This window comes from Malaclemys terrapin, chromosome 10, assembly GCF_027887155.1.
Source record: "Malaclemys terrapin pileata isolate rMalTer1 chromosome 10, rMalTer1.hap1, whole genome shotgun sequence".
NCBI classification, from domain to species: domain Eukaryota; kingdom Metazoa; phylum Chordata; order Testudines; family Emydidae; genus Malaclemys; species Malaclemys terrapin.
In genome coordinates, this window is record NC_071514.1 from 6,911,131 (window position 1) to 6,937,618 (window position 26,488).

The window sequence follows — 26,488 nt, forward strand, 5'->3', positions numbered from 1 at the left end:
GCAGGCCAAGCTGGGAACAGAACCCAGGTCTGCTGCGTCCCACTCTAATGCTGTAGCCACTAGGCAACACTGCCCTTCTCTCCCCGTTCCGCACAATGCATGCCAACCCCACAGAAGGGCCCCTCCCTCATGCCGTAAGCAGCAGGGAGTGAGGAAGGCTGACGCTGTCTCTTCACAGGCCTGACCCTGGAAGAGGCTGGGCAGCCTCAGGTCCCTCCGTGGCCCGTAAGACGGGAGCAGCCAGCGTGCGGGGATCAGGCCAGAGGGAGCCAAACTACTTCGTGCTACACAGCACCGCCTGCATAGCCAGCAGATGGCTTTGCCCAAAATAGCCTTCTATAGCTAACCCAAGATGCTGTGGAGAAGTGGTTTGAGCATTGGCCTCCTAAACCCAGGGTTGTGAGCTCAATCCTTGAGGGGGCCATTTAGGGAACTGCAGTAAAAATCTGTCAGGGGATTGGTCCTGTTTTGAGCAGCGGGTTGGACTAGATGACCTCCTGAGGTCCGTTCCAACTCTAATATTCTAGGAGTGGCTGCATGCGCCGGTCAGGCAGTTTCACACTGGTGAGCAGGGAAGGGGCACTCTGGGTTTCTTGCCAGGGAGTGTTTTTAGGCTGTTGCAATGCTGTGCTGGGCACAGACATCCCAGTCCTGGGGGTGCTACTATCGCTCTGAGGTAACGAGCAGGTAAATGTAGTAAGAGCAGCTCAGTAAAGCGTCAGCGGAGTGGGTAAGGGGCCCATGAGTTTAGATGGGGACTCAGCCTTGGGATCCAGAGGTCTAACAGAGGCTGGCTGCAGAGTGTCCCCCTGTTTCAATCTGCCTATTGTTCTGGAGGGAGGCACCAACGCAGGTCGGGAGACAATGGGAGAGAGGTGAAGAGAAAAAAGACCAGAGATTCATCTAAACAGAAATGAAACCTCTTCCCAAGAGCACCCCAATCTCAGAGAGACCCTAAACAACTACAAGACTCTGAAACAGGCCCTGGAAATGCTCAGATACGTATGCAGGGCATCTCCTTAGACTAGTGTATATGGAGAAAGGACTGGCATAGCCAGTGTGGCCTTTCTATTCCTTGGCAACCCCCAAAAAGATGAGGCCACAGCTCTAGGCTTTGCAAGTCTGCAAAGCCAGCTCTGAGGTCTATCTTAGGTGTTTATCTGCCCCTATTACACAGCCTCTGAGTGCCTCACAATCCATATTTCTCCTCACATCACCTGTGGGGCAGGGCAGTGCTATTATCCCCAGTTTTACAGATGGGGAACTGAGGCACAGAGAGACTAAGTGACATGCCCAAGGTCACATTGGAAGCATGCGGTGGAGCTGGTAATTTAACCAAGGTACCCCCAGGCTAGTGCCCCAATCCCCAGGCCATCCTTCCCCTCTGCTGGGCTGCCGGAGGGTTAGCCCTCCCTCCCCACCCCCCAGCACTGCAAGGATCACTAATAGAATACTTCAGCATTTTCCAAATCTCTGTAGCCCCTCCCAGGTTTCCCCAGGGCTGGCCCTGGTGTAAAGATGTGAAAAGACAGGACTGGAGATTAGTACAGAGGTTTCCTGAAGCTTGTATTTCTTGGACATGTTTCTTAATTTTAACAGCTGGGCTCCTCTTTGCTGTTTTCTACCTCATCTCTCCGCTATGGTCACCAAGCGCCAGATCATGAAACGTGCACTCTGTGGAGAATTTAAATCTTGTTCTCCTACATCCAAACAGCGCCATCAGAAGATATGGCCTTTGTTTAACCCAATCCTGTCCGAATTCCTTTTGGGGTTGGGATGGGCACGTTCTGATTTGTCTTCTCGCTCTGTGGACTATCTCAGCAGACCGTAACTGCACGGACATGTTTTCATAGACATACTGCAATCCTCCCCCGCAAGCCCTTTAATAAAGTAGCAGCTGCGCCCAACCTCCACTCTTTCCCGACGATCACACTGCAAAAGCTGTCTCGCTCGTTTCCAAATACAAGCAACGGTCTCCTGGTTGTCTTTTCGTTGTGTTACAAAGACCCAGGAAATGCATCAAAGAGTCGGTTTACAATCAGCATTTTTCAGGGGGAAATGGATTTAAAAAAAAAAAAAATCAGTGAAACAGAATGATTAAACCAGAGGATTAAATTGTGTTACTTTATTACTCTGTGTGTTGTGATAGCACCGCAGAGCCCCTAATCTAATCATGCACCAGAACCCCATTGCGCCAGGCACTGTACCCAAAGAAACTCCATTGCCCAAAAAGCATACATCTCCCTGCACTTTCCAAGGCCACGTATGTTTAACAACAGCACCAACTACACTGCCAGGCACATCTTCCTGCATTTTTAACTGTACACGAGGAAACTTTCCTTTCCTTCATTCCTTGGTATTCTGCCGCTTGGAAGCCTTCAGAAAAACCTCATGGGAGCTCCCCAAAGCCAGTCATTGCCCACCAATGGGCCAAACAGGCGGCCAGCTGGAAATGAGCCCAACCCTGAACCTCGAACTTGATTACTCCAAACTTCAGGGGGAATTCTATACATCTGGGCCTGGATCCAAATCTATGTTTGCACCTGGCCCCTAGCTCTGGGACAGGCTGCTCTGAAGCCCCAGTTCTAACCATCCCTGAGTTTGGGGGGAGTTTGAAATCCAGACCCATATGTTGTGGTTTAAGCCCATTTCTACTGCAGGACACGTGGGAGTGGGTGGGAGAGGAGATCCATTCATCTTTCCCCTGCCCACCAGGACTCCAATCAGGAGAGAGTATTTAGCCTTAGTCCGGCTTCCATTGATGGGTGGAACTGTGATTGCTATACTGACCAGCTAAGAATGGTGTACTTCCTACCCCACCCTGGCCTGCTTGTTTGTCTCGTCCTCTTGTCCGTCATCGAGTGTAAGCTCTTTGAGGCAGGGACTGTCATTTCATAGGTATTTGTACAGCACCTAGCACAAGGGGCCCCACCTGATTGTGGCCTTTCGGGGCTACTGCAACAACAACGACAGAGAACAGAGTGAAGTATGAAGGACTCTGCCATGCAGTGCAACAATTCTGGAAAACCAGAACCAAGACGAGCCCAGCAATAACTGGAGCACTTGAAGGGGTTCCGAAGGGTGTGAGTGAGCAGCTGACGCCTCGGTTAGGAGTGCAAGACATCATGAACAGTGACCTCCAGCAGACTGTGAGAATTTGAAACTCAAAGGGGAACGAGTCCATCTGCGCACCTAAAATGCAGGAATTTTGCTGAGGGTTTAACCAGACTCCTGCCGACCCAAACCTACACGTTAGGGGGCTTTCCCTTCACCCCTCCCCTGGTTCTTGTCTCACAGACAGAAAGCAGAAGACCAGAAGTCTGAAGTTCAGGCAATGCAATGTTTATTGGGGTTAGTTTCAAGCAAGCATATGCATAGCTCTGACGCTGCAGAGCCTTTACCCGTGTCCCCGTTCCCCCCCTCCTTAACAGGCATAATTATACCTACACTGCACGCCCCTGGGCCCACCCCTTACAATGTAGGGTCATGAGTCTTGGGGCTTGGTACCACCTCTTGTGTATCCCATAGGAGGGGTAAGGAGTGAGGTTGTTTTCTTGCCAAGGCCAGGCTTTTCTTTGGCTTTTAGTGTTTCTTATACCTCCCCCTGCACCCTCCTTGCCCCCTACCAACTGGCTGCTTAACCTTGGCTTGAGAGAGGAGCCAGGCAGCCTTCCAGTGTGTGCTTGTATCTTATACTCCCAGTCACGGGGACAGTATCTCTCCCCTTTTTAAAGATCTTGTATGTTGCGAAGGCTAATGGTTTTTCAAAAAACTCCCCTCGGGTAATGCCGAAGGATAATAATAAAATACGCTTGGATTAGCCGGGCTCACACTGCAAAGGTATCCACAATGACCCATGGCTTTGAAACAGGCTTGCAGCCCTAAAACACATGTTCTCCCTGTCTGTGTGGACAAAACAAAATAAAACAAGGTAGAAGCACATGGAGGAGCAGTGTTTTAACCCCGGTGGCTATTTAGACTAATAAACGATTCCTTAATACGGTTAACCTCTAACCCGAGGGTGGGGGAGTTTCTGTTCTTTTAAAAAACAAACATTTTATTGTAATTATGGAAACATTTTCACCCAAACAAGGAAGTTCGGTAGCTATTAGTGACATTTCTCTTTCATTTTGACAGGCGTGGCACGGAGAATTATATTAACGAAGGACTTAATTCTGCAGCCAGTCAGTGAACAGTGATCTTTTAACTGACATCCATGGACATTTTGTCAGATCCCACGCCCCCTGAAGTCAATGGGAAGACACCAGTGTCAATGAATGCATCGCAATGTATTTGTCGTGTTGTATAATAACTCACGCCTGCTACTGCTCGTCTTACTCACTAACTTCTACATGAATGGAAGACGCAAGAGATTTACTGCCCATGCTATCTTCTGGGAATGACTTGTCAAGACAAAACGGGAAGCTTGTAATATTAGCTGTGCAATAAAACTAAAGTTGTGCTTCAAGTGAAAATATGAAGCCAAGCTCTCTCTCAATAAGAAGGGACTGACGCCAAGAACTCCGTGCAAGAACAATAAGGCAGGAGGTAGAGAAGACACATATTAATCTGTCAACATCTTAATGTATAATAAACAATTCCAGGAGGCAAAATGCTGAGCAGAACAGTAAGCTTCCAAAATCTGATATATGCCTTTCTTTGATTAAATGAAAATCAAAGCCTGAAAGAAAATAGAAGTTCCACCTCAGCTGGTTTGAGGACTCTGTAAGAACACATGTTCTCTGTCCCTCTATCTTGCTTCCTAATAAAAGGTTACAAACAAACATTCCTGTACATTCATCAGCCTGATCCATCAGCTCCATGAAACGCCACATGCAGCTGTTTCTAAACACGTGCCAGGAATCTGTCTCACTTTATAGACCGGCTCAACCAGGGAAGGTCCCTGAACTGCAAAGCCAGGCCAAATGTAGCCTGATTAATTGTGCTATGGGGACAGAAAAGGACAGGGACTCAAAATGGGAATGTGGAAGCGGTTTCCTAGAGACAACTGGTTTAATTTCTACCAAAGAGCAACAACTTTCCGTCACTGGCTTCCAACCTGCCTTACATTTGGACCAAGGATGTCCATGTGAAAGGCTCCACATTCTATTCCGAAGGCGCCAACCTCCTGAATTGTCTTGCCTTGCTTTCCTAGCCTGCCTCCCACAAGAGCTTGCAACTCTTAGGGTTATTGGATGCTATGTTAAAATATGTTCTGTGTAAGAACCAGCCGAGACAGAGAGCTGGTAGGCTCTCAAGTCCCAACCTTTGTTGCTCCCACAATAAAGCTCATGCTTCTAGATCAAGCCATCCGTTCATAAGCCTTTCCCTTTCTTTAGGACACTACTACATATTCATTCCACAGCAGATTTCACATGTCCTGTGTGTAAGTAGATGTCTGCCAATTTCATCAATGGGCTGTGAAGGAGAATAAGCTTCCCTATTGGGGTATGGTTTGCTTAAGAGTTTTTACAGACAACGCACTCTAAACATCAGCCTTTTAGAAAACAAGACAGAGGGCTTTGGGCAGGTGTGACCCCCACGGAGCCCTTGGGGTCAACTGGCAGAGGTGGTGCCTAGGGTTTTACAGAGATTCCTTGGCTTGGGTAGCAGAGATCTCTACCGAAAGTCAGTTGCCCATCGGTCATCATGATCATTATGAAATGTATGTAAAGAACATATTTAAGGAGTTCTGTATCAATACTGAAAGTGATGCTCTTAAGGTCTTTGGAGTTAAGGCTGATCCCCAGGAGTTGGCATACCTTGGAGAAGTTCCTTTCAGGCAGGAGGTAACAGATACTTCTCTCCCTGTCTGGCCATTTGTGTGCTGCATATTGCATGTGGGGCTTTTCAGCTTGGAAAAGAGATGACTAAGGAGGATTTGATAGAAGTCTGTAAAATCACGATGGGTGTGGAGAAAGTGAATAAGGCAGTGTTATTTACTCCTTCTCCTAACACAAGAGCTAGGAGTCACCAAATGAAATTATAGGCAGCAGGTTTCAAACAAACAAAAGGAAGTATTTCTTCACAGAACCCACAGTCAACCTGTGGAACTCTTTGCCAGAGGATGTTGTGATGGCCAAAACTATAACGGGGTTCATAAAAGAACTAGATAAGTTCATGGTGGATAGGTCCATCCATGGCTATTAGCCAAGATAGTCAGGGCTGCAACTCCATGCTCTGGGTGTTCCTAGCCTCTGATTGCCAGAAGCTAGGAGTGGATATCAGGGGATGGCTCACTGGAGGGGAAAACGCCACTGAGCCTCACAGGAGTTTTCAGAGCCCCCTTGCAGGTTTGTCTGGGTAGGGAATGGGAGGAATAGCCCCGGATGCGTACACAATGCCGGGCTAGTCAGGGAACAGATGGGGAATAGCTGCAGGAGATAAAGGCTGCCCCGGCCCAATTGGGGCTGGTCAGAAAACCAGCCTTAAAGGCTATTATGTGCCCACAGTGATTTAAATGGCAAGACTACATGAGAGTCTGATGAACAACATCACTCCGGAGCACAAATAGCTCCTGCCACCTTGAAGCCGTTCCTGTTTGCATAGGTCAAGTCAACCCAGCGTGTGAGTCGTTAGCTCCACTCCCCGTTAGCAGTGCTTAATTAACCTTTAAAAGAACAAGCTGCGGAAAGTGAAACATTAATGAGGTCTCTCATTGGCGTTTGGGAGCAGTGTAAAGGTCTCAGATGAATCCCTACAAACCAGGCAGCGCTCTCAGAGCTTTGATCAAAATTCTTATTAGGCCGCACATCTAGCGTGGAGGGACTTTAATAACTCTGGGCTCAATATGGGGAAACAAGTTACTTCGTATGTCTCTTACCCCCAGCCTACAATCAGCCTGAAATGCACCTTTGCCCAGAAATAATTAACCTGGAGGTGCCCTCTCCCATGCCTACGGCTTAAATTTGACTGCCACCTCCCTCTTTCCTAACACAGAAACACAGCTGTAAAGGGGAATTCTGTGCTAGGGAGAACAATGGCCTTGCCCATGAAGGCACTAGCTAGTACTAGGCAGTTAGGCAAGCCCCTTACAACACATGCAGCTGTCCATTTGTGGGGGGAACCAGAACAGATTGGGAGCCCCCCAGGCTAAGACACAGTATGTGCATCTAATTACTGGGGGGCTGGTCTGCAGGGAGGTTTCTAGCTTCCCCACAAACTCACAGAGCTAGTCAGGGATTTTTTTAACAAAACATTTCCCTCCCCCATCAGAGAATGCTGAGTCACTGGAAGCAAGACTTCTCCTGGGAAAGGGTTGATTTTTGACAGATTTTTTTGACTTGAAGAAATTTTGAAGGAAAAAAATATTTTGAAGATTTGTTTTAAAAAAAAAAAAAGAAAGAAAAATGCTGGTTCCAAACAATTTTGTTTCAAAATTTAAGCCAGTGCATGTAATAAAGAAAAGGTTGAAATCACAATAAAACATTTTTCTTGGCCCAAAGCATATATTTATTTTCGTCAATGAAAGAGATCAAGATTTCAAACTCTCATCTCAATTTAGAGTAGAAAAATTCATCAAGATGTTAAACTCTCATAGCATAGAGAAACAATTTCCTAGATAACACTACTTACAATTACTGATCTGGTCTGACTCCTTCCATCCAATATAATCCTAGTTTTGGCCCAGTCTCTACTCCAAACAGCACTTTAACTGCTACTAGAACAGATCCAGCTAGACTCATCTTCTCTAGAACTGAGCTCCAGTTACAGCCCTAGCACTTTTGTACAAAGGGCTCCATACCCTACAGGCCTTTCAGTAAGGGTGACTATGCTCGGCAACAAAACAACCTCTCCAGATATGTTGCCTAGATCAGACCAAATACAAATAAATCCCTTGTGAACATTTTCAATGTTGAACAAACCCATGTTCACCAAAACACAGCAGCCACTGGACCAGCCAGCATATGCAAATTGCCAAGCAGTTGATTCAGTTCCTCCTTTATGCCGACAGATGGCGCCAGCATTGTTAGAACAATCACTAAGAGCCCTTCCTCTCTCAACACATTAACATAACAGCATTTCCCATCCTGGAAGGACTGTGTGTGATCTCACTGGTTCTCCTCCCATCTCTCCATTTTCTGTCCTCTCTCTGCTCCTGCCTCTGAGCTCTTACCTTTTAACTGTTTTCTCTTCCTTTTTGAAAAAAATAATTTTTCTCTCTCCCCTTTTTTCTCTTCCTCTGCTCCCCCCATCTGACCCTCTTCTCACTTTCTTGGATCCTCAAAACAGGTTTAAGCTGGGCTTTAAAAAGGTGCCTAGACTTAGTTCTCACCCGCCATAGTACCACCAGCAAATGATCCGTACCTCAGTTTACCCATCTAGCAAATGTGGGTGTGAGGCAGGGGGATGTATGGACACAAGTACCAGTGCAGAGTGTTATTGTTTAACTTGCTGGCACAGGGGGAAGTCAAACGCAGACGCTGCCTGTCACCCTCTGTGTCTCCACAGACATGCGCTGTAAATCTTTCCCAAGCTGTCCCCACTGCCCCCCCCCCCCCAAACGCCGACTGGTGGGACTTTCCAGCAGCACGGCAGTAGAAGTGGATCAGAGGGAGTGAGAATCTTTCCCCTTTTGGAAGCCTCTGGCTAGGAGACGTGCAGAGCTGGGGCTGATTTCACGCGTAGAGAAAAAGGAATCCCGCTGAGGAATACACCAGAGGGGCCAGAGCCCAAGGTCCTTCCCTCGGGCGAACTCCAGCTGGAGCTAAAGCCAATGAGAACTCAAGTAAGGGGTAAGTACAAGTGGAGTAAGGACGTCAGACCTACATGCGGATGACTGAGTGAGATGGAGTCATCTGGCCAGTGCTCCCATGATGTCCAAGCAGCAATGCTCAGTACCTTTCATTTGCTTGGGATATGAGAGTCCCATCGGGCATCTTTTGCACCAGACTCAGGTCTAATTCCCACTGACTCCTGGGAATTTTGCCTGACTAAAGAGTGCAGGATCGGGCCCTTTCTTTTAAATTTGGAAATCTGCATTCTTAGCACAGACCAGAGGTTGCTTGGCAATAAAAGAGACGTCAGCATGAGAGGTCATTGCAATTGCCCTGAGGCCAGTTACATTCCTGTCCCAGCTCCTGCTCTGTCACTATCAACTAGTGACTTCTGATCTGGCCACACCTCCTGCTTCCCCTACACACATCCCCAGGGCCGTAAGCAGGGCAGGGAGAGCAGGGCAGCTGCCCAAGGCGCAAAGCTGTGGGGGCAGAAAAATGGGGCATGTGGGGGCAGTCATGCCCCCCTCCCCCCCCCAAAATTTCTGCCTTCCATTTAGCACAGCGATTTTCAAATTGTGGCGTGTGCCCAACCTCTGTGCTAAATGGAAGGCAGCAATCTGGTTGGGGGGTGTGTGTGTGTGTGTGTGTGTGCACATGACTCTGTATGTTCCCCAGGCGTCACCTCTAGGGGGCGCAAATATGCCTCAATGCGGCTCTGCGCCCACCCACCCTCAGACACTACTGAATGAAGGCTTATTCTGCCTGAGCCCTGAACAGATCAGCGAGCCTGTCTTCCTCTGGATCCCAATAGCAGCTGATTGACACATCCTGCATTAACTCCCTGCTGGTCTTAGGGTTCCTTCTCCTGGTGGTTCCCAAACAACAACCATACCACTGAAGCTGGGGTCCAGGATTTGCCCTGTAACGGTAACATTTATAAAGCATGTTGAAAGCCATGGACAGAAGGTGCTGCAGAAGTACCAGTGCATTAGTAATAGCAAGGAGTGGGAGCTTGAATCTGTGACAGATTTCTAGCAGAAGCACTATTGCAATGTGCTAGGAGTGTGTTTCCTCTTCGCCTCTGGTATTCAAAGGTGCTAGCAATGGGAAGCGGGGAGCCGCTAGGGATTCTAGGAACATGAAAAGAGACTCATCCTGTGGAGCATACAAAGTAAAATCCAGGTGCGTGGGCCACACGTTAGGACGCTGGGCTAGAAGTCCTGGGCTCTATCCCCAGCTCTGCTGTAGGACCTTGTGCAAAGTGGCTTTCAGTTTCCTCCCCTTTAAAATAGGGCTAATGAAATGTATCTTCCTTTGCAAAGCTCTTTGAGATCTGTGAATGAAAAGCACTACAGCGGAGCTCAGTCCTATTAGCTGTGTCCAGTTGCTGGGTCTTTACCCTACAAGGTTTGAAGTATTATGAGGCGAGTGAAACAAAACCCTGCAAAACTCATTTGTTTCTCATTCCAAACCTAATGGTGGGATTTATGCTGAACATTTGGTCAGATGTACAAACCAGCAAGCTGTGGTGGGAAGTGCTCACGATCAGCTGCCAGCATCTTTCCCTATTGAAAGCCCAGCCTGGCAGATGGCACCGAGGGGCTGCAACAGTGCCCACAACGGTGCGAGAGTTTTACTTGTAATTGACATGAGCACAGGAAATGTGAGGCTGGAGAGAGGCCCTGGAGCCTGACCAACCTGATTGCCTTTTATAAGACAACTGGTTCCGTTGATATGGGGAAAGCGGTGGACAGGATATACCTTGACTTTAGCAAAGCTTTTGATACAGTCTCCCACAGTATTCTTGCCAGCAAGTTAAAGAAGTGTGGGCTGGATGAATGGACTATAAGGTGGATAGAAAGCTGGCTAGATTGTCGGGCTCAACAGGTAGTGATCAATGGCTCCATTTCTAGTTGGCAGCCGGTTTCAAGCGGAGTGCCCCAAGAGTCAGTCCTGGGGCTGGTTTTGTTCAATATCTTCATTAATGATCTGGAGGATGGCGTGGATTGCACCCTCAGCAAGTTTGCAGATGACACTAAACTGGGAGGCATGGTAGATACGGTGGACATGGTAGATATGCTGTTCTCAGTGGTGGCAGATGACAGAGCAAGGAGCAATGGTCTCAAGTTGCAGTGGGGGAGGTCTAGGATGGATATTAGGAAAAACTATTTCACTAAGAAGAACAGGAGCACTTGTGGCACCTTAGAGACTAACAAATTTATTAGAGCATAAGCTTTCGTGGACTACAGCCCACTTTCACTAAGAGGGTGGTGAAGCACTGGAGTGGGTTACCTAGGGAGTTGGTGGAATCTCCATCTTTAGAGGTTTTTAAGGGCCGGTTTGACAAAGATCTGGTTGGGATGATTTAGTTGAGGTTGGTCCTGCTGTGAGCAAGGGGTAGGACTAGATGACCTCCTGAGGTCTCTTCCAACCCTAATCTTCTATGATTCTATGAATGCCAGCTACAAACGTGCCAGGCAAATGCCTGTTCTCACTTTCAGGTGACATTGTAAATAAGATGACGGCAGCATTACCTCCTGTAAATGTAAACAAACTTGTTTATCTTACCGATTGGCTGAACAAGAAGTAGGACTGAGTGGACTTGTAGGGTCTGAAGTTTTACATAGTTTTGGTTTTGAGTGCAGTTATGTAACAAAAAAAAAATCTACATTTGTAAGTTATACTTTCACGACAAAGAGATTGCACTACAGTACTTGTATGAAGTGAATTGAAAAATACTATTTCTTTTATCATTTTTACAGTGCAAATATTTGTAATCAAAAATAATATACACTTTGAGTTCAATTACAACACAGAATACCATATATATGAAAATGTAGAAAAACATCCAAAATATTTAATAAGTGTCAATTGGTATTCTGTTGTTTAACAGTGCGATTAAAACTGCAATTACTCGCGATTAATTTTTTTAATCGCAATTAATTTTTTGAGTTAATCGTGTGAGTTAACGGCGATTAATCGACAGCCCTAGTCTGAAGCCCATTAGCCTATGCATCATCAACCTCCATTTTCAGGGGTCACAGTTAAAAAACTCATGCCAAGGCAGCAAAATATGGGGCTATGGGAGGTGAAGCTATTCATTTCCCAGAGTGACTAAGGGAGCCGCTCTTCCTGTCTTGGTCCACTTTGAATCTGCTGGAGGATGCTGCCTTCGACACAGCTAATCAACAGCCACGGCACCCTTCGTCTTAAACCAGCTAAGCTGCAAGCGTAAATGGCGGAGCACTCTGGAAGGCCCAGGTGGCGGTCCCCACCTTGTGGCTGCCCAGGGCTGCAGAAGGAAGAGTTTGGGCTGGGTTTTTGACACAGCTTTTCAATGGGGGGTTGTGTCTCTCTTTTCTCGATGACCGTATCCTTTAATACGGACAACAACTAAACAACCAGGGGCTGATCCTTCAGTCTTTGCACAGGCCAAACTCCCACCTCAGGGAGAGTTTTGCTTCTGGAGGGGATGCCGGATTTGGCCAGAAGAGGAGTTTAAGCCCTAGAACCTCCTGCATCACTGGGCCCAAATGTGAGGGCACAATATGGCTTCCATTGTATTAAGATTAAACGGGGATGAGTTGCATTGTTACTCTGCACCGATCAGGCAGAAAACCATATGTCCTCAAGCTACTAAAATACCCACGTTGGCATCTTTTATTTGTAATCATGTCAATTCCAAGGTGAACATAACTTCGAGAGTCCTGGTCCCTGGCATGGACACAGCTAAAGGTTTTTCCAGAACCAATCCACTAACCATTTATTTCCACCGTACATAGATCAAAAGTACAAAACAAGCACTCTGCACAAGCTCACTTTCCAGGGATTCAAAACAGTCACAGAAATGACAGTGAAACATTAGGGCTGGCACCTGCATGTACTGAGTCATGTGAGTTGCTTTTAATACTGGACAGATGAGTAGAAATTCACAGAGGAGGTGATGTCAGTAGCAGGCTGGCTGGGAAGACAAGACCAAGACTTTGCCTGACAAAACCTGAAATGTCTCATTCTTGTCATGGAAGTCACAGCCGTGAGAACCACACAGTCCATCACTGGTTCTGCAAACACCTCTGCACCATTAGCCCCATGAATGATCCCACTGAGGCCAAAAGGAAAGGACGCTCTTTTGCCAATCTGGCCCTTTCTCTATATTTTTTAGAAGCCAATGTATTTTTCCAGAATAACAGTGGTTGGCAGGAGGCTGGCAGATACTGAATTCTAGAATCATTGCAGCAAGTTGCACCTGGCCCCAGAGCAGCATAAAAAGGCCATAAAGGGGGTGGAACTAGCCTGCGGGGAACAGGATCTGTGCAAACAATTTCTACAGAGCTGGTGGAGTAGCAGGACGCCAGCCCCTCTCGGAGTCTCTCCCATGGTCCCAAGGGGTCCTCAGAACCAGAGCACAAGGGCCCAGGCCCGGAATAAGGGGGAATCAATGGGACCCTGTAGCAGCCTGGACACCCGCTCCTGCCCTGAGGGGTTTGGAATAGCCCTGGGAGAAGGCTGGGGCAGGGAGAAGCAGCTACTGGGCTGATTGGGGAAGGAGCTGCAGCTGGGCCACACCCTAATCAGAGCCCAGCTGGCCTGTATGAAGAGGCTGGGAGCCAGGAGCTCAAGAGTCTCTCTCTGCCTTCAGAGAGAGAAGGGTCTGGCTGTGGGGAGCTAGACACAGAGGACCTGGGTGGAGCAGGGCTGGGGAAAGGCTGAGGAGCTGCAGCCTGGAAAGCCCCAGGCTGCGGCCTAGGAGAAGGCCAAGGGGTACTGGGGGTTGCAGAGGGCAGCCCAGAGCTAGGCCAAGGCAGCAGGTCCAAACCCAACCTTGCCGATGATGAGTGGCCTATACTGCAGTCTGCCCCAGAGAGTGGGGGCTAGTTGGTGACTGGCAGTGGCCTTATCCTGAGGTGAGGTGGGGTTAGTGGGTGGGGGTTCCCCTGGGAGGGGAGACCCAGCGTGTGTGGGTATTGCCAGGGGGCAGCACCCAGAGCAAGGGGCACCGGGGTCCTGGGAGGGACACGGGGGCCAGAACAGGCAGCAAGGCGGATCACCGCCCTGCAGAGGGCGCTCCAGAGGCTGGTGAGCTAATTCCCTGGACGACCAGCAGGAGGCACCGCAGGGGTGAGTCCGGACCCCTTACAGACCCCTTGGAGAGCACGGTGATACTCAGCATGAGTGCCGCAGAAGTCAGCTCTCAGTTACCGGTTTCTGGTGACTGTTCCATTCAAACCTAATCCAGGCGGGGAGGGTGACTGAACGACATGCCAGCGTTACTGCTGTACTTCCCAGGCAGTCGCCATAATAGGAGGTACTGGCCAACGCAACGCCCCCGATCAAGAGCACCGAGTTCCTTTCCTCCTGCCGGATGCTTTTCTTTAGCAGACTGTGTGGATGATTGTGCCGTTGGAAGCGCCCGAAGCTGCTCCGCCATTTATAATGTAGTCCTTTATGTTCATCTCAGAACTGGACATCAGTTTGTTTCTCTCCTGCCCCGTGATTACTGTTTCTATTCCTCTAAGGCACGCCTTCATATCCTCTCGGAAGGAAGGAGTGTAGAGACCGTAAATGATAGGATCGCTGCACGTGTGCAGCAAGCCAAAGAGAAAGAGACTGTGGTTGATGTATTCGGGCATACTTTGAATCATGTCTGGCTGGAACCAGTACCACAGGCCCAGGAGGTAGTACGGGGTCCAGCAGATAATGAAGGAGGCAACTATCACAACGGTCATCTTGAGGGTCTTCATTCGCGCCTTGGAGATGTGGTCGTTTTTACTTCTTGCTAGACCTGCCGGGAAGAGTCAAAGGGATAATTGTATACCACGCAACATCATACAACCAGGAAGAGACCAAAATTCACAGCCCGGCCTCCCACAGTCAGTATGAGTTTGACTTCAAGATTTAGGCCTGATCCAAAGGCCACTGGAGTCAGTGGGAGCATTTCCATTGACTTCCGTGAGCACTGGATTAAGCCCAAAGTGCAGCTGAATTGAGTTACCACAGGGCTGAAGTAGTGCCCAGAGGTCTGTACTGGCTCTCTGTATTGGGCTGTATTTCACCCTGAAGGGCTTCAGTGGGACATAAAGCCATGCACAAGGCGCGGGTTGGGCCTCTCCCGGGGGCGGGAGGGGGGGATGAATAAGGATGTCCATTTTCAAGGCTGCTGCCTTTCATCACCATAAAGTCACTTGACTGGATTGAGGTCTAACCCTACCCCAGCCATGCAGGAGTCTGAAGAGGAGGTGGCCTTGCACACCTTCCCCATCTCTTCTCGCCTGGCCTGAAGGAGGCAGTAGCAGGTCTCCATGATACTCCTGGAAGAAGTGGGCAGAGAGGGGTGGCAGATTCCATGCTCTGCACCCCTCTCCACCATATGTGCAGTCTCTCTCACCACGTATTACATTATACAAGGCTCCCCTATTCCGCTGTCGGTTATTTTCCATCAGCGAGGACTTGCCGTCCCCAGAAACACACCTGCTGTTTCTCATTTTCTAAGCCTGGAGATGTCAGGCAATGCTGCTAACATTATGCAACAAGAGATGGCTATGAAATCTAAGGGCTCTGGCAGGGAAAATTACAACGTCTCGGCAATGCCAATAAGATCACGTGGAAGTATACTGAATGCTAAATAGCCGTAGCCTGCTCACCCTTGTTGATTTTCAGTTGCTTACTGATTTCCCAGATGATGCGGATGTAGCAGACAATCATGACGCTCAGTGGGGCGACGTAGAGGGTGGTGAAGGTGAACATGTTGTAGATGATTTCTTCCCAGTGCTCTTGGAAACTTCCATGGGTCACACACTGGGTAAAATTGACACCCGGGACAGTGTGCAGGTGAAAAAGAAAAAGCTGAAATGAAGAATGAAACAGTTAGTCAGAGATCGTTCTTAAAGGGGCAGTGTCACAATGACAATCTCCTTCCTGGGCTTACTGGCAACACTTTCTGGCAATTATTAAACCCAAAAAGAAGTTAGAAAGTCTTGTTACATAGGGTTTGCCAGATTGGGTCAGACCACAGGTCCATCTAGTTCAAAACACCGTTTTGACAGTGATCAGCACCAGATGCTTTAGAGGAGGGTGTTAGAACCCTGCAGTAGCAGATACAGAATAATCCGTCCCCACATTAAGTCTTGTTCTAGCTCTCATCAGCAGAGCACGAGGCTGCATATTGACTTTTCATCAGACATGCTCTTTGCTGACTCAGCCTGTCACTCATCTCAAGCAATGGTCTGGTCCATTCATGGTCAATTCCACTGTCCAGTTCTCATGCGCTAGTACGACACTGCGACATTTGGGTAGCAGCTGCAGCAGGCGAAAAATGGGTTCTGTTGGAATTAAAAGCTCATTGCGTTTTTCTCCAGGCCTTGATCATAAACCTCAGCCATTATTGTAATTATTCCTTACTTTGTGCCAATAGCCAACATGCTACCAACTACTAGCAAACGCATCAATTAATTCTGTAAGCCAGGTTCTTATAAATAAATCACAGATAAAGTCCTTGAGTTGAGGTGGATCTGTCTCTCCTTTCTAAGTATTATGATGCTGTTCTCAGTGGAATAATTTTTATCATGATCAAAAACATACTTGGCCTAATAGCAGAAACTAACCCCCACTGAGCCCATAAGCCAATGTGTGGATATTTTAAACATTATTGTTCCCAGCCATGCAATATTTGATGGATGAATACTGGGTGAAGAGCCATTTATCTCTCTCGGGAACTCAGAATTCTTTTGTGCTGCTACAACAGCACCGTAGAATTCATGCTCACAAGATTTATTTTCACTCGATGGCGGCTTCCTGTCCTGAGCTGACAATACACCCCACTTATCTCCATTAGTGTCAGATGTTCCTATCGCTGGCTGAAGCAGCAGCATCTTTTGAATGAAAAGTCTCTCTATTAGCCTTTTAAAATGCCAGTCCCTTTATATGTCCAGCCTCCCGCCTTGGCTGCCCTTGCAGCACTGAAATTTGCACACTGAATAAACACTGGAAGGAGGACAGGTTAAACATTTTATAGCAGTCATCGTCCAGACACACCATATTGTGGATATGAGAGACCAAGGCCCAACTCCTCAAAGGGAGTTAAGTGCCTAACTCCAATAGATTTCAGTGGGAGTTTGGTGCCTGAATACCTTTGAGGATCTGGGCCCAAAGAGGTAATGTCAGGTTATCATCGAGCAGGTTTCCTCCACCATACAGGTAGCTAGTGACAGTGTTATGCTACTGCGCATTTCCTGCTGGGTGTTTTTGACTATTGCACGGATGAAACCACTGTATTTAGAACACAGGAGCAGCTTGAAATAATGGCAGACATGGGGGGCAGGTATAATAGGCCCTAACCCAGGCCCTGGCCCTGCTCACATGCCACCTTCTCTTCCAAGTCGGCGGGAGCTCAGCTCCGGCCGGATGCCGGTAGGCGGGTGGGGCCGGTGGATGGCCCAGTGCTGGTGCCAGCTGGTGGCCCAGCGCTGTGGCCAGTTGCTGGGGGCAGCCAGCAGCCCAGGGCAGTTCAGCAGGGGCTCCTCTGGCCATAGAGGCGGGGGACGCTCAGGGCTCCAGCAGAGGGTGGGCACGATAGAGGCAGGGCCTCGGGTGGAAGGGAGGGGGGCGTGTGGCTAGCCTCCCCAAAGTGGGGGGAGGGGGGCTCGCAATGGTAGCAGAAGCAACAGACGTAAGAGAAAGCTGGTTAGTTCTGGGCTTTTAGGCCATGTCCACACTGCAGCATCTCTCTGTAGCAATTGCATTTTGAAGCCATTTGGCAAGGTGGTTGCAGCGCAGCATAGTTATAACATGGTTCACATCTACCCCTTCCCACTGAAAGAATGCCGTCGGCTGCCTAGAAGAGTGGTCTATGGAGCTGGTCACACTGGGGGTTTTGCCAAAATTCCCTACTGTTGCTGCCAGCATTTCAGCTCCGCTGGGGGTAGCAATGAGGGGGGGTTAGTGTAGGCAGCGGATGGTATTTTAAGCACCATGGTGTTTAACCTTCACTTGAGCAGGTCTTGCCAACATGTTGGCTTAAGACGCTGGTGATCAATGGCAATGTGGCCATTCTAGAGTGTCGACCCTTGTGAGCACTAGTGGTAACAACCGGGGGAAATATTTGGCAAAATAGCCCATCACGGACCAAGCCAGAAGCACCATCTAAGCCAGCCAGGGGGGTTTCAAATCTCCACACATACTGGACTGGGAAACTACGAACTGCAGTTGGGGATACTCAGTCTAGTTCCTCAGGCTTGCTAGACATGTTAAGGAACATGGCAAAGAGATGTTCTGATGGGGACCAACATGGGACAGTAGCTCTCCACCTGCCTTCCCCCAGCAGCAATCATTGAGAATACGTCTACACTGCAGAAAAAAACTCCATGGCAGTGAGCCTCAGAGCCGCGGTGAACTGACTTGGGCTTGTGATGTGGGGCTAAAAACAGCAGTGTAGACATTCCCGCTCGAGCAGGTGCTTGCGTTCTGAGACCCACCTCACTGCTGCTATTTTAATCCCCGTAGCGTGAGCCCCATAAGCCCGAGTCAGCTGACCCAGGCTCTGATGTGCGCAGACTCAGGGATTTTTTTGCCCAGCAGATGGACGCTTAGTGTGGAAGTGACAACACCCCACCTGTTGTTCTGTGATTACGTTTTCACTCTGACTCAAAGGCTCGGTTTATTTGCACATTGCAAAATAATCCATCCTCCGCAGTGAGTTAAACAAGGGCAGCCCAGTTTCTGTGTTGATCAACCCTATTGCACGTCATGAAATCCGAAAGCCATAGGACCAAATTCTGCTCTCATTCCCATCTGTGCAACCCAATGAATGAGGTCATCTGTGCATAACGGAGCAGAATCTGGCTGTAGTTTGAGTTATGGATGCGATTATCTTTTGGATGCTTGGCCATTGTATCAGTAGCTGATTTGTGTGTACTTCTCTTATTGAATTTCCTTGCGCAGATAAGGTGGCGGCAAGGTAGGTCCCTAAGAAAGTTCTGCCAATAGCAAATGGATCACTGTAGAAATCTGGGGCCGTGGCCTCAGCTGGTGTGACTCAGCTCAGCTTCATTAACTCGAGATCAGCTCACACCACAGGAAGAATAGAATTCTATAGCAAATACATTCCCAGGTAAGTGAATGAGGAGCATGGATCAGCGTTCACGTCTCACTCCCTGTCAGTCCCTGGCCTGGGCCAGGGAAGCTAATGATCCAGCCAGCGGAACAAATTCGATGATGAATCTTGGCCACGTGCCACCGGAGTCATGTTGCGCATTCACTAAGAGGAAGTTAAGTGAATGGAATACAAGAGCTAACACATCCCCATGCAAAGAATGGGGTTCAAGAGTTAATGGATTCCCACTGAAGCTAATGGACTCTAGGAGGTACTGCCTCCAAAGCTGAGCCCAGTCAAAATTTCAATTGACATTTTCTGGCGGCGCCATGGTACAGCATCACCACCATAGAATCATAGACTATGAGGGTTGGAAGAGACCTCAGGAGATCATCTAGTCCAACCCCCTGCTCAAAGCAGACTCACTCTTCCTCACAAGCTGGAACAATGAGAAAGGGGCAGTGAGCAAAGAAGGGCTGAGTTCCAGGATACTCTAATAGCTGCAGAATGCACTGACCATAGACTTTGGAGAACCTGGAGTGGTTCAAGAGACAGGCATGGTGTATGGGAGTGGAAGCCAGAAATTCCCAAGTTATAGTCCCGGCTCAGGCAGCAAGTTCTTCCAAGATTCTGGGCCTGTTACTTCACCTTCCCGTGTCTCATTTTCCCAGTGTACAATGGAGATTGTAACAATTACCATTCTCCCTAGGGCACAGTGATGATGAATGAGTTAACATCCGAAAAATTAGTTCTCTGAAAACATCTGCTCAACGTGCAGCAGCCGTCAAAAAAGAAAACAGAATCCCTTAGGAAAGGGATCGATAATAAGATAGAAAATATCATAATGCCACGATATAAATCCATGGTACGCCCATACCTGGAATACTGGCGTGCAGTTCTGGTCACCTCATCTCAAAAAAGTTATGTTAGAATTGCAAAAAGTACAGAGAAGGGCAACAAAACTGATTAGGGGTATGGAACAGCTTCCATGTTAGGAGAGATTTAAAAAGACCGGGGGGAAAGAGACGACTAAAAGGGGATATGCTAGAAATCTATAAAATCATGAATAGTGTGGAGATAGTGAATAAGGAAATGTTATTTACCCCTTCACATAACACAAGGACCAGGGGTCACCCAATGAAATTAATAGGCAGTGGGTTTAAAAGAAACAAAAGGAAGGACTTCTTCACACAACGCAGAGTCAACCTGTGGCACTCATGGCCAGGGGATGTTGTGACAGCCAAAAGAATAACTGGGTCAAAAAAAAAATTAGATAAATTCATGGAGGATAGGCCTATCAGTGGCTATTAGCCAAGATGTTCAGGGATGCAACCCCATGCTCTGGGTGTCCCTAAACCTCTGACTGCCAGAAAGCTGGGACTGGATGTCAGGGGATGGATCTCTCAATAATTGCCCTGTCCTGTTCATTCCCTCTGGAGAAGGTGGAACTGGCCACTGTCAGAAGACCGGATACTGCGCTAGATGGACCATTGGTCTGACCCTGTATGGCAGCTCCTATGTTCTTATGTTCATAAGTGTTCTAGAAGTCCCACTTCTTATTATCTACCTCAACATCTGCAGATCTGAACCGTAACCGGATTTGAACACCTCCCTGTGTGCTGGGGATGGGACACTAAACCATGAGGCTCTTCCCTACTATAGCTGTGCTGAGATGGGATCTGTGCCAGCTGCCAGAATATCTCAGGCCTGAACTCCTCAAAATTCAGCAACAAGTTAGGACCTGGCTTCATCTTGGAAAATAATGGGCATATTATCAGTCTGGCTTAGGTACTGCAGATGGCTTCCCATCCCTGCAGTATCTGAGCACCTCACAATCTCTAGTGGATTTATCCTCACAACCTCCCTGCAAGGCAGGGCAGCACTATTATCCCCATTGTACAGATGGGGAACTGAGGCCCAGAGCCACTGAGCAACTTCCCCTAGGTCACACAGGAAGTCCATGGTAGAGCAGGTAATTGAACTCAAGTCTCCAGTTAGTGCCCTAACCATTGGACCATCCTTCCTCTTGATTCCTGATCATCCCCCAAACCATTCGCCCAGTGCAAGGTGGACATTCACTTTTGCTTATTCTAAAGTGTGGCACTTCCTGTTTGAAGCAACCCCAGCTTTACAATGGAGTTGCGCTCATACCTGGGGCGAGGCCAGCAGAAGGCTCATGACCCAAGCAACGCATAACATGAGTCTGTTGCGTCGACTGGAATTAGCGAAGGCAAAGGGGTGGAGGATGGCTGAGTGCCGGTCTAGGCTGATAACCACAAGCACCAGCGCTGCAGAGTACATGGCAAAGAGTTTGAGGAAGTTCAGCAATTTACACGGCAGGTCCCCGGCGTACCACTGGACCGTCACGTTCCACACAGCGTCCAGGGGCATGACCGTGAAGGTCACCAGTAAATCTGCCACCGTTAAGCTCAGGATCAGCAGCCGGACGTGGGACTTCCTTCTCTTCCTCATGATGCTGTATAACACAACTGAGTTGCTGGATGCTGCTATCAGGAAAAAGCAAATGGTGACGATCACACGGACCCTGGCTGCTAGCGTGAAAGTGGGTTCGATCCAGGGCTCGGGGCAGCCGGAAACAGAGAGGTTTTCATCCACGACATCAGCTGACTGAGGAGGAGTCATAAGGTCCCGTTCTTCAGGCATTCCCTGCAGGAGAACAAATGGCAAAATCAGAGAAGAAAGCTAGGCCTAAAATCCCTGTCAGGTGTCCATTTAGCATAGGACAGCTTTAAATGTGATGGAGAGGGAAGTTCGATAGGCTTAGCCAAGGATTCTCAAATGTTTTAATATTCTTAACTGGTAGTGCCTTACCGGCCCCGACCAGGGCCAATAAGCTGGGCGTGGGGTCTGACTAGACAATCTAAAGGTCCAGTCTATCCATAAACTCTATGAAACTTCGACTATTAAAACCAAAAGATTGTGCCTGCCTCAAAGAGTATACAGGCTGAAAGACCAGACAGACAAACAAACAGGCAGAGACAAGCAACAAACAACAGTACAATTTCTTCTCAGTTGCCTAGTTTCCATAATGTGGACCACATCTTACTACACAGATTGTCCCATTGAGCTGCATCCTCTTCCATTTGCTATTGTGGGGCCCATCGCCGCCTCCTCCTCATAACAACACATCATCTCCATGGTGACTATAGCAACCACTCACATGGAAATGTATTTTAAGCACTTTTCAATGCTGCTTAGCAGGTGGAAACAAGGAGGCGACAGTCCCATGTGACCAGCCAACTGTGCAGATGATCCAGTAAGAGCTTGGTGGAACCCAGCTGGTCATTTGACCAAAAATAGAGACCCTCTGGTCTAACGAGGAGTTAAAATGCACTTGAAATACTGAGAATCTCTGGAATTGTGGTGCTCTGAAGTAGATACGTTGAGTTCCATGGAGTTTATACTGGGTGTGGGAGAAGATCCATGTGATAAGACATTAAAAACAGAGGGTCTGACTCCTCATTGAAGACCCGTTGGCACTTTTCTTTAGAGTAGGGGTGTCCAAACCAGTGTCTTTGTTTACATTCTCCCCTGGTCTGCTGTTGTGCAGTGAGCTTGGGTCTGTGGCTCTGGAGATAGAACCACTGGCTGTTGTACGCTGTGTGCAGAGAAGAGGTGTCAAATCCCATCCCTCCACACCACAATCCCAGGAAAGCTCCATGAGGCGGAGACCTATGGAGTCTTCCTTTCCTCATAAGTATTTCCATGGGAGGCAGCAATCTGAGCAAAAATACCTCGCCTATCCATGTTAGCACAGCCGCCATGAACCTATGACACCCCAGACACCTGCATATTGCCCTGTTCAGGTCACTGGGATTATATTATTATTATTCATTATTTGTGTTACTGTATTGCCTGGGAGCCCTAGTCATGGAGCAGGACCCCATTGTGCTAGGCGCTGTACAAACACAGGACAAAAAGATGGTCCCCTCTCCAAGGAACTTACAATCTTAGGCCTGGTCTACACTAAGGGGGGGGGGGGGGAAACGCAACTTCAGCTACGTAAATAATGTAGCTGAAGTCGACGTACTTAGATCTACTTACCGCGGTGTCTTCACTACGGTGAATTGACTGCTGCCGCTCCCCTGTCAACTCTGCCTGCACCTCTCGTGGCGGTGGAGTGCAGGAGTCGACGGGAGAGCGCTCGAGGGTTGATTTATCGCGTCTAGACTAGACGCGATAAATCGATCCCTGCTGGATTGATTGCTGCCCGCCGATCCGGCCGGTAGTGAAGACATACCCTAAGTATAAGACAAGAGGAAACAGATGGGTATAGTCACACTGATGGAGGAGCACAAGGAAACAATGGGACAACACTGGTCAGTAGGACAGGCAGTAGTCTCTGCACACTAGCAGCCGATAACACAGTGGCCCATATTGCACAGGCCTGTCCTGCACTCTGCCCAGAAAAATGCCTCGCAATCACCATCTAACATTGATTCACTTACAGCATGAACAGGTTTCATGGCTGCCAATTTTATCTGTTTATTCCCTGGAACAGGAGCACGGAGCTATGTTAGCACAACACAGACAACACTCAGAAGGATTTGACACAGCAGGCCATCTTTGGTGTGAGACCCCTGTAGTCGGTCCATATTACACCAGGAAGGAATTTGGCCCAAGGACATTTTTAAAACTGATCTAAACTTATTGCTTGCTAAGTGGAGATGGGCCATTGGCCTGAATCTGCCAAACTTTGGGAGTCCAAAAAAAAAAAAATAGGACCCCCGGCTGAACTGGGTTGTCAGGTTTGTTTTACAAAACTCATGAATGACAAGGTTTAGCGTAACCACGCCACGACTGGTTTTGCCCAGCTCTGTTGGAGATAGTCAGGGACCTGTATTAGAACCATTGACACGAATCCCTAGGTACACACATGCACACACACGCTCCCTGAACATTGTGGGTCCAGACAGGAAAGGACCTGATTCTGAACCAATGCCAAATCACTGCAAAACCCAAAGCCAACTGACAAGATTTTTCCAAAACAAACCAGCTCCAGGTGTCATCCATCTTTGGTGTCAAGGCTCATGACATTTTCTCAGTCCTTATTAATCTGATCTCCAGGGCTGCCTATCAATATCTGATTCCAACTTCCAGTGTATAACAAACCCACAAACCTCACCTGCTTCTCAGCAGAACAGAGACATCCTGCCGAGCTCTGGGTTCAGTAAGCAAAGGAAAATAAAAGATGTGCCGTTAATAAAAAAGAAAGAGAGGAGTCTCTCTTTTTCTTTTTCCTCTCTGCTCATAATAAAGATACACACGAGCACTTCTCACAGATGCGAAGAGCGGTTCACCCCCCTCCTTTCATTCATCTGGATGGTGACATGAAGTCATCCCCCAAACAGTGCCCCACAACTGTCTCTAAACATGTTTATATGTGGGGGGGGGTTTCCCTGCAGAAAGATGCAACCTATACAGTTTCAAAGCCAGATTCTCGCCCAGGTAACTCAACTGTGCAGAGTCACCACTGTTCCACTGAAACTGCCCTGTGCTCCCGTACAGAATGATATCGTGAACAAGCCCAATTTCGAGGGCAAAGACTCAAATTTAGGAGAACACAGACAATAAGCACCGATGAATGCGAGCAGCTTACAAACTGTTTCATGCAGCCGGGGCTGACGCTCAGTTTCACTTACACAGAAAGAATGTGCTTTCCCCTGGTGAAGTTACAGAAATAAAACCATCAGCAGAGACTGCATCGACATCCTGCTCCCCAACTAACTTATTGTTACTACACACTCACACTTGCTCTCCCTCTTCTCCTTACTGTCATTTAGTCCATGCTCCGTGGCTAGTTACAGCTATTTGCTTTGCTGCAGCCCCCACAAAGAAAGTAAGCGCAAATATTACCAGAGTCTTAGCTCAAACCCCAAAAGCAAGCAAAAAGCGATAGCAATGACAGAGTACCAAACGGGTCACTTCTCCTATTATTGCCAGTCCACGGGAAGGAGGAATGACACGAAGGAAGCCCAGTATCTGTGCTGATTGGAGGTGCTGTATTCAATTCATCGGATGGGAACATACCTGGTATCCGCATGCCCTTAAGGGAAAGGAAAACCGCTGCCTCTCTCTTTATTTGTCCTTCCTAGCCAGTGCCAAAAATGTCAGCCTGCTCCTCTCCTGCATTTAGCCAGCGGTCCGCATGATGCAGATCTGCCTCCCAGTAAAGAGAAGATGCAGAGAGATAGCAGGGTGGCTGGGAGCGCTGTTACAGTGCTCGGTCTATGCAAAAGAGGAGTGTCATTCCGCTCCCTACTCCTGGCACTGGAATTATCATAGAGAGACCCCACCGCCCAATGTAATTCAGATTAATCTAGCATAATGCTTTAACAATGCGCAAGGAAAGCTGCTTTGATAGGAGCCCCGGGAGAGGGGAAGCACTCCTCAGTTACACAGCTCCAGTGCATTCAGGGCTTAGCAGGTGTATTTTATGATGCTTGTTAGGTCTGTGTTTTAACTTGTGCAGAAAGCTGAGCGCCTCTGTGGTGAGATGGGGCACAAATCTAGCTTTATATATAATATAAATAGATACAATAGCATTATTTGCTATCGAGATCAGGAAACAGCTCATTAACCGGGCCCTGAATCAAACCGCTCCAAAGAAAAACAGAAACAATTCTTTGCCATGGGTCAAACCTTGAGGTCCTTATTCCATTTTTAAGATAGTCCATACACAGGCAATACTGCATATGGACTAGGTAACAACAGAATAAGGACTTCAAGATTTGACACATACGTGAAAACAGGTATCAGGCAGTGAACGTCCAGGTACCAATACATATTTCAGTGGAGCACTTGGGCTGGATCCATTCAGGGACCAGTATGGGAGCGCTTTTGGTTTTGCAAATATTAATGACTAAATTGGCCTCCTTTCCTTTTAGGATTTAATGAGCCACCCACGTGAGGATTTAATGAGCAGGCCTAGGAAACAATGACAGATCTGCTGTCTTCAGGGAAACGGCCAAATTCAGATGCTACACCTGCTTACAGCATAGCTGAATGTTGCCTCTTCAGGGACAGCATCACCATTCCAGCGCATCAGTTGTCTGTAAATCAGTAATTATTACACGGATTTTTGTTGATCGTGCTGTTGCTTAGACAACCGCGACACACACACACACACACACACACACACACACACACACACACACACACACACACAGCAAAGTTCCAGGAGCACACAGCTCTTTATTAGCCCCACTGATGGGGATTAATAAGGAGGGGATGCGATCCTGAATGGAAAGCCATTAATTGGGAATTAATCACAGAGGGAAGAGGAGGCTAGGAACTGGATAAAATGTTCAGAAGTCCCTTAGTGACTTAGAAGCCTATGGCCCATTTTCGAAAGAGACGCAGGAACTCAGGGCTAGATCCACAAAAGGGTTAGGCTGACATCTAATTTTAGACACCCTGCACCCAGTGTAATTCTCAGTCCTGAGTTAGGTGTCCATGCTCTCTATACAATGCATGGAGACTGTGGAATGGGATTCCCAGAAGCCAGCACACTGAGCGGGGATCCAGTAGGAAATGCTGAGGAGGGGGGTGTGGCCTAAGTCCTGCCCCTCAAGGGGACTCAGGCACCTCCCTTTGACCTGGATGTAGGGTATGTCTACACTAGAGCTGGAAACATGAGAAGCCATACCCACACGAGCTC

The 26,488-nt window shown here is 48.1% G+C and overlaps 1 protein-coding gene across 2 annotated transcripts; it reads right to left on the reverse strand.

The window, feature by feature from the left end:
* Positions 1 to 13,431: 13,431 nt before the first annotated feature.
* LOC128844446 (gonadotropin-releasing hormone II receptor-like) lies at positions 13,432 to 25,034 on the reverse strand. 2 transcript variants are annotated; one of them, XM_054042191.1, is made up of 4 exons: positions 24,859 to 25,034; positions 20,959 to 21,474; positions 15,362 to 15,563; positions 13,432 to 14,502 (listed from the first exon to the last, which is right to left on the reverse strand). In XM_054042191.1, the coding sequence occupies exons 2-4, from the start codon at positions 21,469 to 21,471 to the stop codon at positions 14,093 to 14,095; spliced, it is 1,125 nt and encodes a 374-aa protein (XP_053898166.1). In that variant the 5' UTR covers positions 21,472 to 21,474; positions 24,859 to 25,034; the 3' UTR covers positions 13,432 to 14,092. The 2 variants fall into 2 exon arrangements, with proteins under 2 accessions (XP_053898166.1, XP_053898167.1); XM_054042192.1 differs by lacking the exon at positions 24,859 to 25,034 and adding an exon at positions 22,873 to 22,928.
* Positions 25,035 to 26,488: the final 1,454 nt, after the last annotated feature.